Genomic DNA, 12511 nt, shown 5'->3' with positions numbered 1-12511 from the left:
GGTGGTATTATTCAGTCTTTGTGTGCTGGTATAATTTGTTCCATATATACTGATATTATTGTTAATATTGGTCTCAGTATTCAGGATTTGGTCAGTAATGGTTTGGTGGTAATATGTATCGTGATTTTATTCCTCCTTGTATACTGGTTTTAATGCGTAAAATTGTCTTCTTCTATAAGACTTTTACTTATGGGACTTATTTTTTGCTCTGTGGTATGTAGTTTTTATCGTTATCATTTTTGTTTTGATTGTACTTTTCGATTCCTTTTAATAAACTTTTTTTCTGGTTTACAAAATGACCAGAAATCAGCAATTCTGGACATAGGTATTTTTTTTACGTTTCACCATTCACCATGCAGTTTCATTAATGTCATATTTTAATAGTTCGGACATTAATCAATAAGTTTAATTGATACAAACTTTGCTGTATACCTTATATCCTGTACTTGCAATTTACAGTATGTGGGTCGGACGGTCAAGACTGTTTGTGCGAGAATGAACAAACACAGATGGTATATTTCCCATGGTTATATGCTCCATAGTTTATCGAGACATTTCAATAATATTCACTATAGAAATATGTAAACATTAAAATTAATTATACTTGAATCAATTCCATTGGAAACTCCAAATAGATTTCCTAGATTAATAAATCGTGAATCCTTTTGTATTCACAAGCTTGGCACATTGACCCCTCAAGGCTTCAATGAGTCTATAGAAAACCCCCGTTAATTAATTTTATTCCTCATGGTTTCTCTGATTATATTTGTCTCCATCTGTTTTGGGCCGTCCAACCCATTCACACATATATATATATATATATATATATATATATATATATATAGATATATAACATTTTTGTTATTCTCTCCCTATTGATTCCACTTATAAGTGATGTACTTGGATGGATTTCTCCATATACATATATATATATATATATATATATATATATATATATATATATATTCATCATGTTATGTTTGTGATAATCGGTCTGCTTATATTATTGCCGATTTGTCCGATGACTAAACATTTGAAAATATGTATGTTTTTGTATGCATTTGGCATAATATCGTTTTTTATGTAACATTATACTGGTTTTATTATAGTATTGGTAGTATTGTAAAAGGATAAACTCTACGGGTAGGTAACCTGAGTGATTGCCCTACCTGACATGCCTGATGAAGCTGCGCATGCGCAGCGAAACGCCTTGCATCTTAGTCGAATAAACCTACCTGGCTTTTATACCTGCTGTGGCTTTCCTGCAATTATTCGTCCAGCACCGGAATCATTCCTGTATCTCCAGTCAACTTATCGCTTACCAGTTTCCAGCAAGGCTGCGAACGACTTGGGTTATTATCCTCATGCGCTATCCATTGTTGTGTGTGAGCTCACACAACCTAATCTGGTAAGCGGCTGTGGATGTTCCCTTCCTCCATTTATCTGATCCGGAGGTTTTACACACGGAGCGCCTTTCACCTTCTTTTCTTTCAGTATAATATGAAAACTACATCCTGTTATAAACTTGGAATGTGCACTTGTGAATTGTTGGACAGCATTAGTCAGTAACATTGTAAGAACATGGACAATACTGTGGGACAAGAAAAGGTTTAAGAAAACAATGTCTTAGTTGGAACTTGGCTGACAGATTGCTGGAACCAAACTGATGGTTTATGTATGAGCATGAAGACATACAACTTGCAGTCATTATAAGTGTCCTAAAGCTGGGACAGAGGTTAGTAATTCACAGGTGTGGGAAGAACTCTTCTTTAGTGAATTGTCCAAGGATCCATGTCTGCCAGCCTTGATCATACATTTACTAAATGAAAGATGTGAACCCAAGGGGTGCTCCACTATTAAGGGACATGCTTTTCCGAGGAGAGTGAGAGTCAGGCCACTCTGTACATACATTACATTACAGAAAAGAGTAGTAGAACAGAAAGAGTAGCACCAGGAGCTAGTAGTCGCTACTTCAGGTACCTGTGGATAGGGAATACATTTGTGAGTTGGGACAACCACTTTAAATGATTGCTTGTTCATCCTACAGCTATCACACTGAACTTCAGGAATACAGCTACACCTATCATAGCCAACATAAACTTCTTCAGCGATTTGTGCTACGGTAACTTTTCTGTAAGATTGGACCTGATGGAACAGACTTGGTTTTACCATGCTCATCAAAGAGTCTTGTTTGCCCAAAATCCTGTTGCCAGCTCACAAGTTATTCTTCCTTAGACCACTTTTGGTATGTACGATTTATTGCATATTGGGACCAAGACCTGCCATTTTGGAGGTGCTCTGACCCAATTATTTAGCCATTCAAATTTTGGCAATCTTCAAAGTCACTTAGAAATTCTTAAACATAACTTTATATGTACTGTATGAGCACCAAAGACATAAAATTGTCAGCAAATGTCCCTGAAAGAGAATCAGGTGCCCTGATTTTAACACTATTTTTATTTTGTAGAGGTAAAAACCCAGTTCCCTGGATATAGGGATTTTTCTATATTGTTATCTATCTGTACTTTTTTCTAAATAGTCAAATGCGTGGGAACTTAATTTAAAAAATGAATGTGAGTGCTCGGCTCAGGAGGTCTCCCGGCCTCATATTCACAACACCCCCCTCCCCCCCCAAGACTGATTTATCAACTCTTATCCACCTTTCCTGAGGCTGATTTACTCCCCTCAACCTCATTCACACACCCCTGAGCCTAGCATTCAAGCCACTTTTCGGAATAAAGTTCCCACCCATCTGACTATTCAAGGAAAAGCACAGATATTCAAGCTAATATTAAAATCAATATATCTTGAAAACCAGGGCGTAACAACAAATTCAGAAACAGCATTGGAATCAGAAGTCCCGAGGCTACTAAACTGCTCAAAAAAATAAAGAGAACACTTAAACAACACAATGTAACTCCAAGTCAATCACACTTCCCACTTCTCAGTTCCTATGCTTCCTAACTGATGTTTTGGTCACTTTTGAATTTTGGTGGTGCTTTCACTCTAGTGGTTGCATGAGACGGAATGTGCAACCCACACAAGTGGCTCAGGTAGTGCAGCTCATCCAGGATGGCACATCAATGCGAGCTGTAGCAAGAAGGTTTGCTGTGTCTGCCAGCATAGTGTCCAGATTATGGGGGCGCTAACAGGAGAAAGGCCAGTACATCAGGAGACATGGAGGAGGCCGTAGGAGGGCAACAACCCAGCAGCAGGACCACCACCTTTGCCTTTGTGCAAGGAGGTGCAGGTGGAGCACTGCTAAAGCCCTGCAAAATGTCCTCCAGCAGGCCACAAATGTGCATGTGTCCACTCAAACGGTCAAAAACAGACTCCATAAGGGTGGTTTGAGGGCCCAACGTCCACTGGTGATGGTTGGGCTTACAGCCCAACACCGAGCAGGATGTTTAGTATTTGCCAGAGAATACCAAGATTGGCAAATTTGCCATTGGCTGCTTGTGCTCTTCACAGAGGAAAGCAGGTTCCCACTGAGCACATGTGACAGACGTGGCAGAGTCTATGGGCGGCGTGAAGAACGTTCAGCTGCCTGCAACATCCTCCAGCATGACCGTTTGGCGGTGGGTCAGTAATGGTGTGGGGTGGCATTACTTTGGGGGGCCGCACAGCCCTACATGTGCTTGTCAGAGGTAGCCTGACTTCCATTAGGTACCGAGATGAGATCCTCAGACCCCTTTGTGAGACCATTTGCTGGTGCGGTTGGCCCTAGGTTCCTCCTAATGCAAGACAATGCTAGACCTCATGTGGCTGGAGTATGTCAGCAGTTCTTGCAAGAGGAAGGCATTGATGCTATGGACTGGCCCACACATTCCCCAGACCTGAATCCGAGTGAGCACATCTGGGACATCATGTCTTGCTCCATCCACCAATGCCACTATGCACCACAGACTGTCCAGGAGTTGGCGGATGCTTTAGTCCAGGTCTGGGAGGACATCCCTCAGGAGAACACCTTATCAGGAGCATGCCCAGGCATTGTTGGGAGGTCATACGGGCACGTGGAGGCCACACACACTACTGAGCCTCATTTTGACTTGTTTTAAGGACATTACATCAAAGTTGGATCAGCCTGTAGTGTCCTTTTCCACTTTGATTTTGAGTGTGACTCCATATCCAGACCTTCATGGGTTGATAAATTTGATTTCCATTGATAATTTTTGTGTGATTTTGTTGTCAGCACATTCAACTATGTAAAGACGAAAGTATTTAATACGATTAGTTCATTCATTCAGATCTAGGATGTGTTATCTTAGTGTTCCCTTCATTTTTTTGAGCAGTGTATATGATATAAAATGCAATTGAGATGGGCGATATTAAATGTATACACCATCAATCAATAACGATGGGCAACTACTGTCTGCTAAAAAGTGATCTAGAGTTTTTCAACCATTGTCAGCTGAAACTAGACTCTGCCAGTTGAGCATATTGGTGGTGGGATCACCCTTTGATTGACTGACCAATTGTAGTCTTCTGTGTATGACCAGTCTAACATATCCTACCTTTTGACAGGTGCCATTGTAATAAGATAATCTATGTTATTACTGCACCTGTCAGTGGATCATTGTATATATCACATTTATTCTTTTTTCCAGGGCTGTGTACCTGACTCATGTACCATAATTGCATTTTAAGTCACTCTATTATATATTTACATCATAACCAGCAACAGGTATTACTGGGATTTTAATATAAAGCCTACCTTCCTTCCTTTTTTTCTTTTTCTTTTTAACAATAGGAAAGTACCATAAACTGGAGCTTTCTGCACGTTATTGTTTTTCTATTATATATATATATTGAAAGCAAAGGGTTTCTTGTCCCGCAAGTACAGATGCTTGTACATGTTGGAAACAATCTCCTGAAAACTCAGTCTTCTCTGATTCCCCCCTCTTAGTCCTGCACCTGTGCTTGAAAGTATTGCGATGAGTTCATTGATAAAACAAGCTGGACGTCTTTTCGCTCTAGTGTACAGCTAGCACATGAATTTGATAAATCCTCTGTTAAGAGAGCGAAGGGACAGACAGACAGACAAACAGACAGAAAATGAGAGCGACAGATAAACACGGAGAGGAGAATTCTGCACCCCCTCTCTGGCTCTGCTCCCATGTCTATTTCAGCCAGAATTGCAGAACGTCAGCCAAGAAAAATGAAAAAAAAAAAAAAAGAAAAGAAAAAAGAAAGAAAAGAAAAAAAAAGGAAACAAAATAAAATATTCCCCCTCCTCTCCCAATAACAAGGGGGGGGGGTGGGATGGGGCTGCTGGCACTGTTAGAATGACGTCGTGTCTCTTGCTGCCCCTCCCTCATTGGGGATGTGAGCTGAGCGGCGGGATAAAACCCAGCATGTGTAAGGGGACGGGGGCATTGTGAGACATGGAGAGCATACGGCCTGCCGCTCCACTTTGGAGCATCATCCTGCTTCTTGCCTTCTGCCAAACTACTCTGCAAGGAGGTGAGTGACTATGCACACAGCTATGCACTGACACCGTCAGACAGGGCCTGATCTCTCTATATTCTACATATGTCTTTAATGCGCTTTTATATATATATTTCGCAATGCTAAACTTTTTCTTTATGGGTTTGTCTTCTTTAACTACATGTGTTCTATAACTTTGCTATGTACACCAAATTCTGCACCATAGCAATCAACCTGTCTGCAACGCATACTACATTTGTATGGTGCTATAGGTTACACCAGTGCTTCCCAACCAGGTTGCCTCCTCCAGCTGTTGCAAAACTACAACTCCCAGCATGCCAGGATGGCATTTTGGTTACGAGCAGCTATGTCCTCCCCTAGCAGATTAACTTCCTAAAGCAGCTATGTAATAACCTAGCACAGTGGCCTCCAAACTGTAGACCTCCAGCTGTTGCAAAACTGCAACTCTCAGCATGCCTGGACAGCCAAAGGCTGTCCAGGCATGCTTGGAGTTGTTGTTTTGCAACAGCTGGAGGCACCCTGGTTGGGAAACACTGGGATACACTGTAAGTTTCACAGCACATATAATATTGATAGATCAGATAGTTAGACAGATAGATAAATAGATATATAGATAGATAGATAGATCACTAGTAGGAATGTTAAGATAAGGATCCCACGTGAAGAACACGTGCAGGAAAGGTGCTGAAAACATACTCAGTCTATGGGGTGTTATAACCTAGTTTTGGAGATGTTTGCATCCAAAACGTGACTGTTCCCAGGTGCTGTCACATCTAAGTAAACTTCAGAACTAAGACCAAACACAGGGTGAAAGCCTGGGCTTGTCTTGTGGAGTAACTAATGTGTTTGCAAACATGTGTGAATTCATTCAGTTTCCACATGAAACAGATATTCACAAGTGATGTGTAAAGAAGCCTAAACAGTGTAGGGTCCCTGGAAACTACACACTCTTCTTCTCACATTTGTTAAAGGGGTACTCCAGTGGAAAGCATTCAACTGGAGGCAGAAAGTTAAACAGATTTGTTAATGACTTCTATTAAAAAATCTTTACCCTTCCAGTACTTTTTAGCAGCTGTATGCTACAGAGGAAATTCTTTCCTTTTTTGAATTTCTTTTTCGTCTTGTACACAGTGCTCTCTGCTGACACCTCTGTCCATGTCAGGAACTGTCCAGAGCAGCATAGGTTTGCAATGGGAATTTTCTCCTGCTCTGGACAGTTCCTGATACGGGCATCAGGTGTCAGCAGAGAGCACTGTGGACATGACAAAAAAGAAATTCAAAAATAAAAGAATTTTCTCTGTAGTATACAGCTGCTAAAGAGTACTGGAAGAGAAAGATTTTTTTTAATAGAAGTCATTTACAAATCTGTTTAACTTTCTGGCACCAGTTGATTTAAAAAAAAAAACAAAAAAACTTTAAGGTACACAGACAAACCATGGGTACGGTTCAAAGACCAGAACATTGGGCCTCTATGTTTAACCACTTCATCGCCATAATAAGCCTTGATTTAAAATGAAAACACAAGACTACACTAGATTATACTATAAAAAAAAAATGCAGAGAGATTTACAGACGTCAGAGCTTAGTGAGTTATTTGACTTTTTGTGCTGTGGTACTTTGGGATTCATTATAACGCTTAACTGCGAAGCCATGAAAAATGACAGATACTGTATCACTCTGTCTGACAGCTCAGCTCTACTACATTGGTATCATATGTCATCAATAAGCAATACATTCAGTCCTGGTCTCATAATAAGATCTAGAGGTCACACATACCTGTATAGGTTCTCATGAAGACACTGACCGTCCTCGTGGATGCTACACAGCCCTATAAACTTTTCCATCCAGTTAAGAACTTTTTCAAGCATCAGTCTTTGGCTTAGCCTTAGCATGCAGAGCTGTACTCTGGATGGATCCTGCAGCACTGATATAGGGCTGGGTCTAGCTCCACAGAGGGAACAAGTGTCTGAACTGCTGCCAAGTTTTAGATGGACCATAAGTGCTTTGGAAAGTGAATTTCACAGTGATTTGCAGATGAATGTCTTGTTTATTGCAGAACGCAGGATCCATTTAGGGGGTCCGACTATACATTTCACCCTAACAGGGAATGAATGAGTATACATGGAATTATTCCATGTAGGCAACATGGAAAGGGTTAATTCCCAAATCCTGTAGTGACATCCTGCATATGCCTGCCTTATGTGTGAGCGATGCTGCCATGATTCACCTCCTCCCGAGATATTTTACTAGATAACCCAACAATGTATTTTATTTTTAGCCTGAGCTTTTGTGTCTCTGATTTTGTTTGATCTGCACAACAATCCTATGATACTGTAGCTGGATAGGTGTTACAGACCATGCATTATACATCCAACTACCTTCTTATAGAACATTGCTGGAAATGGGAGCAGATAAACTTCAACAGAACTTTAGAATGTGTCCAGGTAGTCAGGGGATGGTCAACGAGCTATCTTCTGCTATATGTAGTTATTGGTAACCTATGTGTATAGGAACAGTTAAACTTTTCTTATACATTAAAACAGTGGTCTCCAAACTGTGGATCTCCAGATGTTGCAAAACTACAACTTACATCCTGCCCGGACAGTTGTTGGCCACAGTTTGGAGACCAATGTTCTAAAGTCAAGGTAGTCAGGGAACAGTCAACCATCTGTCTTCTATTATCTGTAGTTCTGGGTAACATTCATGTGTATGGGAACAGTTCAATTTTTATTATACTTTAGAACAGTGGTCTCCAAACTGTGAGCCTCCAGATGTTGCAACACTACAACTTCCAGCATAACCAGACAGCTGTTGTCTACAGTTCGGAGACCACTTTTCAAAAGTCCAGGTAGTGTCCAGGTAGTCATGGAAGGTCAACTATCTATCTTCTATTATCTGTAGTTTCTGGGTAATATTTATGTTTTTGAGAACAGTTAAACTTTTATTATTCTTAAAAGTGTTCTCCAAACTGTGGACCTCCAAATGTTGCAAAACTAGTTGTAGTTTTGCAACATCTGGTGGTCCACAGTTTGGAGAACACTGCTTTAGAATATGTCCAGGTAGTCAGGGAAAAGTCAGCAGCTATCTTTTTTTTCTATTATTATTTTGGGGTATCATTCACATGTATGGGAATTTATGTTCATCTGGTCTGTCAGTATCCTTGGCACTATTTAGAAGAGACAAGGGTGGAAGGCTCTGCGTGTGTAGAATCTCAGGTCAAAAGGGGGGTGGGGGTGGAAAGAAACAATCCTCAGCCACTTACCAGATTGGGTTACGTGTGCTCACACACAACAATGGGTAGCACATGAAGACAGTAATCAAGTCATCCGCAGCCTTCCTGAGAAGTAATAGGCAGATGGGTGACTGAGGAAACAGGATTGAATCAGGCGCTGGACGAATAAGTGCAGGGGAACAACAGGTGTAAAAGCCAGGTTGGTTTATTCAACAAGGATGCAACGCGTTTCGCTGTGCACGTGCAGCTTCATCAGGCATTGATGAAGCTGCACGTGCACAGCGAAACGCGTTGCATCCTTGTTGAATAAACCAACCTGGCTTTTACACCTGCTGTTCCCCTGCACTTATTCGTCCAGCGCCTGATTCAATCCTGTTTCCTCAGTCACCCATCTGCCTTGGCACTATTTAGGGCAGTCTATAGTTATAGTCTATGTAGAGTAACACTGATATTTAATAGACTTCTGAATTGTTAAAGATGAAATCTCATTCTCACTTATGACTTAGTCTTAATGTCTAAGAAAGCTTACTTGACTTCTGCATTTTATAGTACTATTATAATGTATAGGTACTAGTGCAAGCTGTACTTTAGAAAGGTTCACTAGCTAAAATAACTATTTTATACTTCATTGGTGTCCATAGACATGTTGTCACTGCCCATAAGCTAGATCAGGCATAGGCAACCTTCGGCACTGCAGATGTTTTGGACTACATCTCCCATGATGCTCCCACAGCCAAAATGTTGACAAAGCATCATGGGAGATGTAGTTCCAAACATATGCAGTGCTGAAGGTTGCCTATAGCTGGATCCTAGATAAACGGTTGCTGTCACCTTACATCTGAGAACACCATGGAAGGCGGGTTTACTATGCCTTCTATGTGGACAGCAGCCAACCATGATGTAGACTATGCTTAGTATAGTATATACAACTTCACTACATTACAACTCATCAAAGTATATGTCGATCTTAGTTACTATATATATCAATAAGAAAGGACTCACTCCATCACTGTCTATACTAATGGCTTCTTCACTTGAACATGTTGTGCCGTGGCATTGCATTTGAAGATCCCTTAGAGCAGTGGTGTTCAAACTTTGGCCCTCCAGCTGTTGCAAAACTACAACTCCCAGCATGCCCGGACAGCCGTTGGCTGTCCGGGCATGCTGGGAGTTGTAGTTTTGTAACAGCTGGAGGGCCAAAGTTGGAACACCACTGCCTTAAAGATATCATTCAGCTGGCATTGTGTACCTACTTATTAGCTGGGATCAGATGAACATGTCCTATTCAGGTTATCCTTATTATTCTTAGATTCTGTTGAAATCCGCACTGTAGGAAATCTGTAGTAGAGATCTGTTCCTCAAGATATTCCAGATGTTTTCTGTCAAGGGAAGCAAAAGCTTTAACTTGCAAGTGAAAGCTGACACATTCACATCTGACACGAAAGCAACGGCTGGGGCTGTTAACGCCTTCCTGCCAGCAAGGACCAGCATACCTACATAGTATCATTCCCATTCCCACATTACAGTAGAACCCAGATTGGATCATTACTCTAAATCAGCCCCCCCCCATGCCTCCATCGCTGACTTTAACTTTCTTAGCTTTGGTTGAAAAATGTTTAACCCTGAGGCACACATTGGGTTAATACGATATTGTTTTCAGGCATCTTGATTACAAGAACAACATCCTGTAAGTACGCCCATTGCATTGACAATTAAGCGAAGACATGCAGCGCGAGACCGCGAGTAAGATACGTATAGGATTAAGCGGCCACTGCTCAGCAGATGTGTCCGCTCTGGACGGGCTCACTTCTCCTCAATGTCCCTGACTTTACAGTTTTAAACATCATATAAAGCTTAAATTGATATCCGTAGGCTGATTTTTTGGAAGAAAGTTTTGTGCAAATAGCAACAGACAAACAAGAACAGATGTGACTTTGTGGATCTGTTCGGATTGTTCTCCATTTGTTTACAGTTTGGGAATCATCACTAAATCCCCTGTTAAGTGATTAGACCAGAAATGATGGAGCGAAGGCAATGTGGGAGTGAGACTGAACGCGTCTTCCCAAAATGTCATGGATTACTAAGCAATGCATTATCGTGTAAATACAATTACAATAGGAATTTGGTCACTAAAAAGTCATTGAACATTCCATTGCTGGTCTTAGTGTTCCATAGCAATAAGGTCGAGCAGAGGTTGCACAAGCACCTGTGCGCGGAATAGTCCATAGTGGCTACAATGTGGTGAAGGTCCATTGTGATCACAATGGAGGATAGTAATAGGAAAGGATATAGGGAAAAGAAGTGGGTAAAAAAACTCATAACGATTCTAACCTTTCCAATTGCAGCTTTAGGGTTTGCATTTTTGGCAATTTCACCCAAGAGCTACTAAGATTTTACATTACAGACAACTTCTTCAAGTTATAATTCTACTACTGATGGCAGTAATAGCAGACCGCCAGACAGTATTCATAGGTTAGCTATAGGATCCATGGTTACTGTTATATATTCTTACTTAAACAATATACTAGGCCTGCTAGGAGGAAAAAGCAATTAAAAAAGATGGCATATGGTGAAAACTGCAAAATGTTGTATCAACACCGGGTGGAGCTATGTTACTGTTGATTTTTAGACATATAAGATATAGGGTATGTTCACACTACGGATATGTAGCTGAATCTCTGCTCGCAGAATTCAGCAAGCGGACATTCAGCCTGGCAGCCGGCGGCGGCGGTAGGACCGCGCGGCACTGTGCTGCCACCATTGACAGCTGTGCAGTGCTCGTGGACTTCCACGCAAAGAATGAACATGTTCTTTCTTTGCGCAGAATCATTTGAGCAGAAATTCCGCAGTGTGAACGGGTCTCGCGGAAGACCCATTCACACTGATGCTAACGTTCACTGTGCGGAATTTCACTCGCAGAATTCCGCTCAGGGAATTCCGCAGTGTGAACATACCCATACAGTCTATAAAGTATGATGTCATGATAGTCAATGACATGTGATGTCACTGGCAGTTTGGTAGTATAGCTTTGCCCTGGGGTCTAGAAGCTTTTAAGGGAATGTCTCACCAGATACTAAAACCTGTTCTTTCTTCCATTCTGTTTCTATTTTCTCACCGTATTTTTTAATTTCATATTTTGTACAGTATTATGGGGCTGACATCTTGCCTGAGGTGTTTTTAACAGCATTTAGAGATATGCTTTACTGCAGGATCCATAAACAATAGACAGGAGTTGCCCTATTCAGATGAATTGGAGACAATACTGAGCATTCTCTGTGACCTTTTCAGAGGTCATTCTACAGGGAGGGTGGAGGCTGATCTGTGCTGTGAATGGTGGTGGATCCAGTGTTATCTATACACTGGTGTCACCTTTCACTGTGCTCTTGAGAAAAAAAGGCATTGCTGCGAGATGATCTATACAGAAGTCTTAGCTTAGTTTTAGCCCCAGTGACCAAAATGGAAACTGCAGGATTTTTATTTATTATAAAATATAGATAGAAAAATTGGAAAATTAAAAATAAATAGCTTAACTTAAAAACCTGATTTGAATAATAGGTACTTTTTTGTGATGACACATTTCCCTTTTAGCTCCAACCTTGGCTGGCCTTCTTTGCTCTACAGGAATACAATTTATAGCAGTCAGCATGCATTTCATTACAGCTACATATATAGAAATACAACTGAAGCATAAAGAAATTCTCTGAAATGTCCAAAATCCTGTCCAGATCTGTCTATGTATAAATGTTGTAGACTCCCTGAAGGCTGTTTATCATTCACTTTTGCCGCTAAACCGGACCCTTAAAACTTAGGAATAGCAGGAGAAAATGATCG

General features: G+C 40.9%; 1 protein-coding gene across 5 annotated transcripts in view; it reads left to right on the top strand.

Annotated features, from left to right (window-relative positions):
* Positions 1-5341: 5341 nt before the first annotated feature.
* ELN (elastin) overlaps positions 5342-12511 on the top strand; it is a 99597-nt gene continuing 92427 nt past the window's right edge. For all 5 annotated transcript variants that reach the window (XM_056558527.1, XM_056558526.1, XM_056558524.1 and 2 more), the window contains exon 1: positions 5342-5463. In XM_056558527.1, coding sequence (XP_056414502.1) covers positions 5385-5463 — 79 coding nt within the window. In that variant the 5' untranslated portion in view covers positions 5342-5384. The remainder of the gene's footprint in view (positions 5464-12511) is intronic.

Source organism: Hyla sarda, chromosome 2, assembly GCF_029499605.1.
Source record: "Hyla sarda isolate aHylSar1 chromosome 2, aHylSar1.hap1, whole genome shotgun sequence".
In the NCBI taxonomy this organism is placed as follows: Eukaryota; Metazoa; Chordata; class Amphibia; order Anura; family Hylidae; genus Hyla; species Hyla sarda.
Note: the sequence above shows the minus strand (reverse complement) of the source record. Positions and strands in the feature narration are given on the sequence as shown.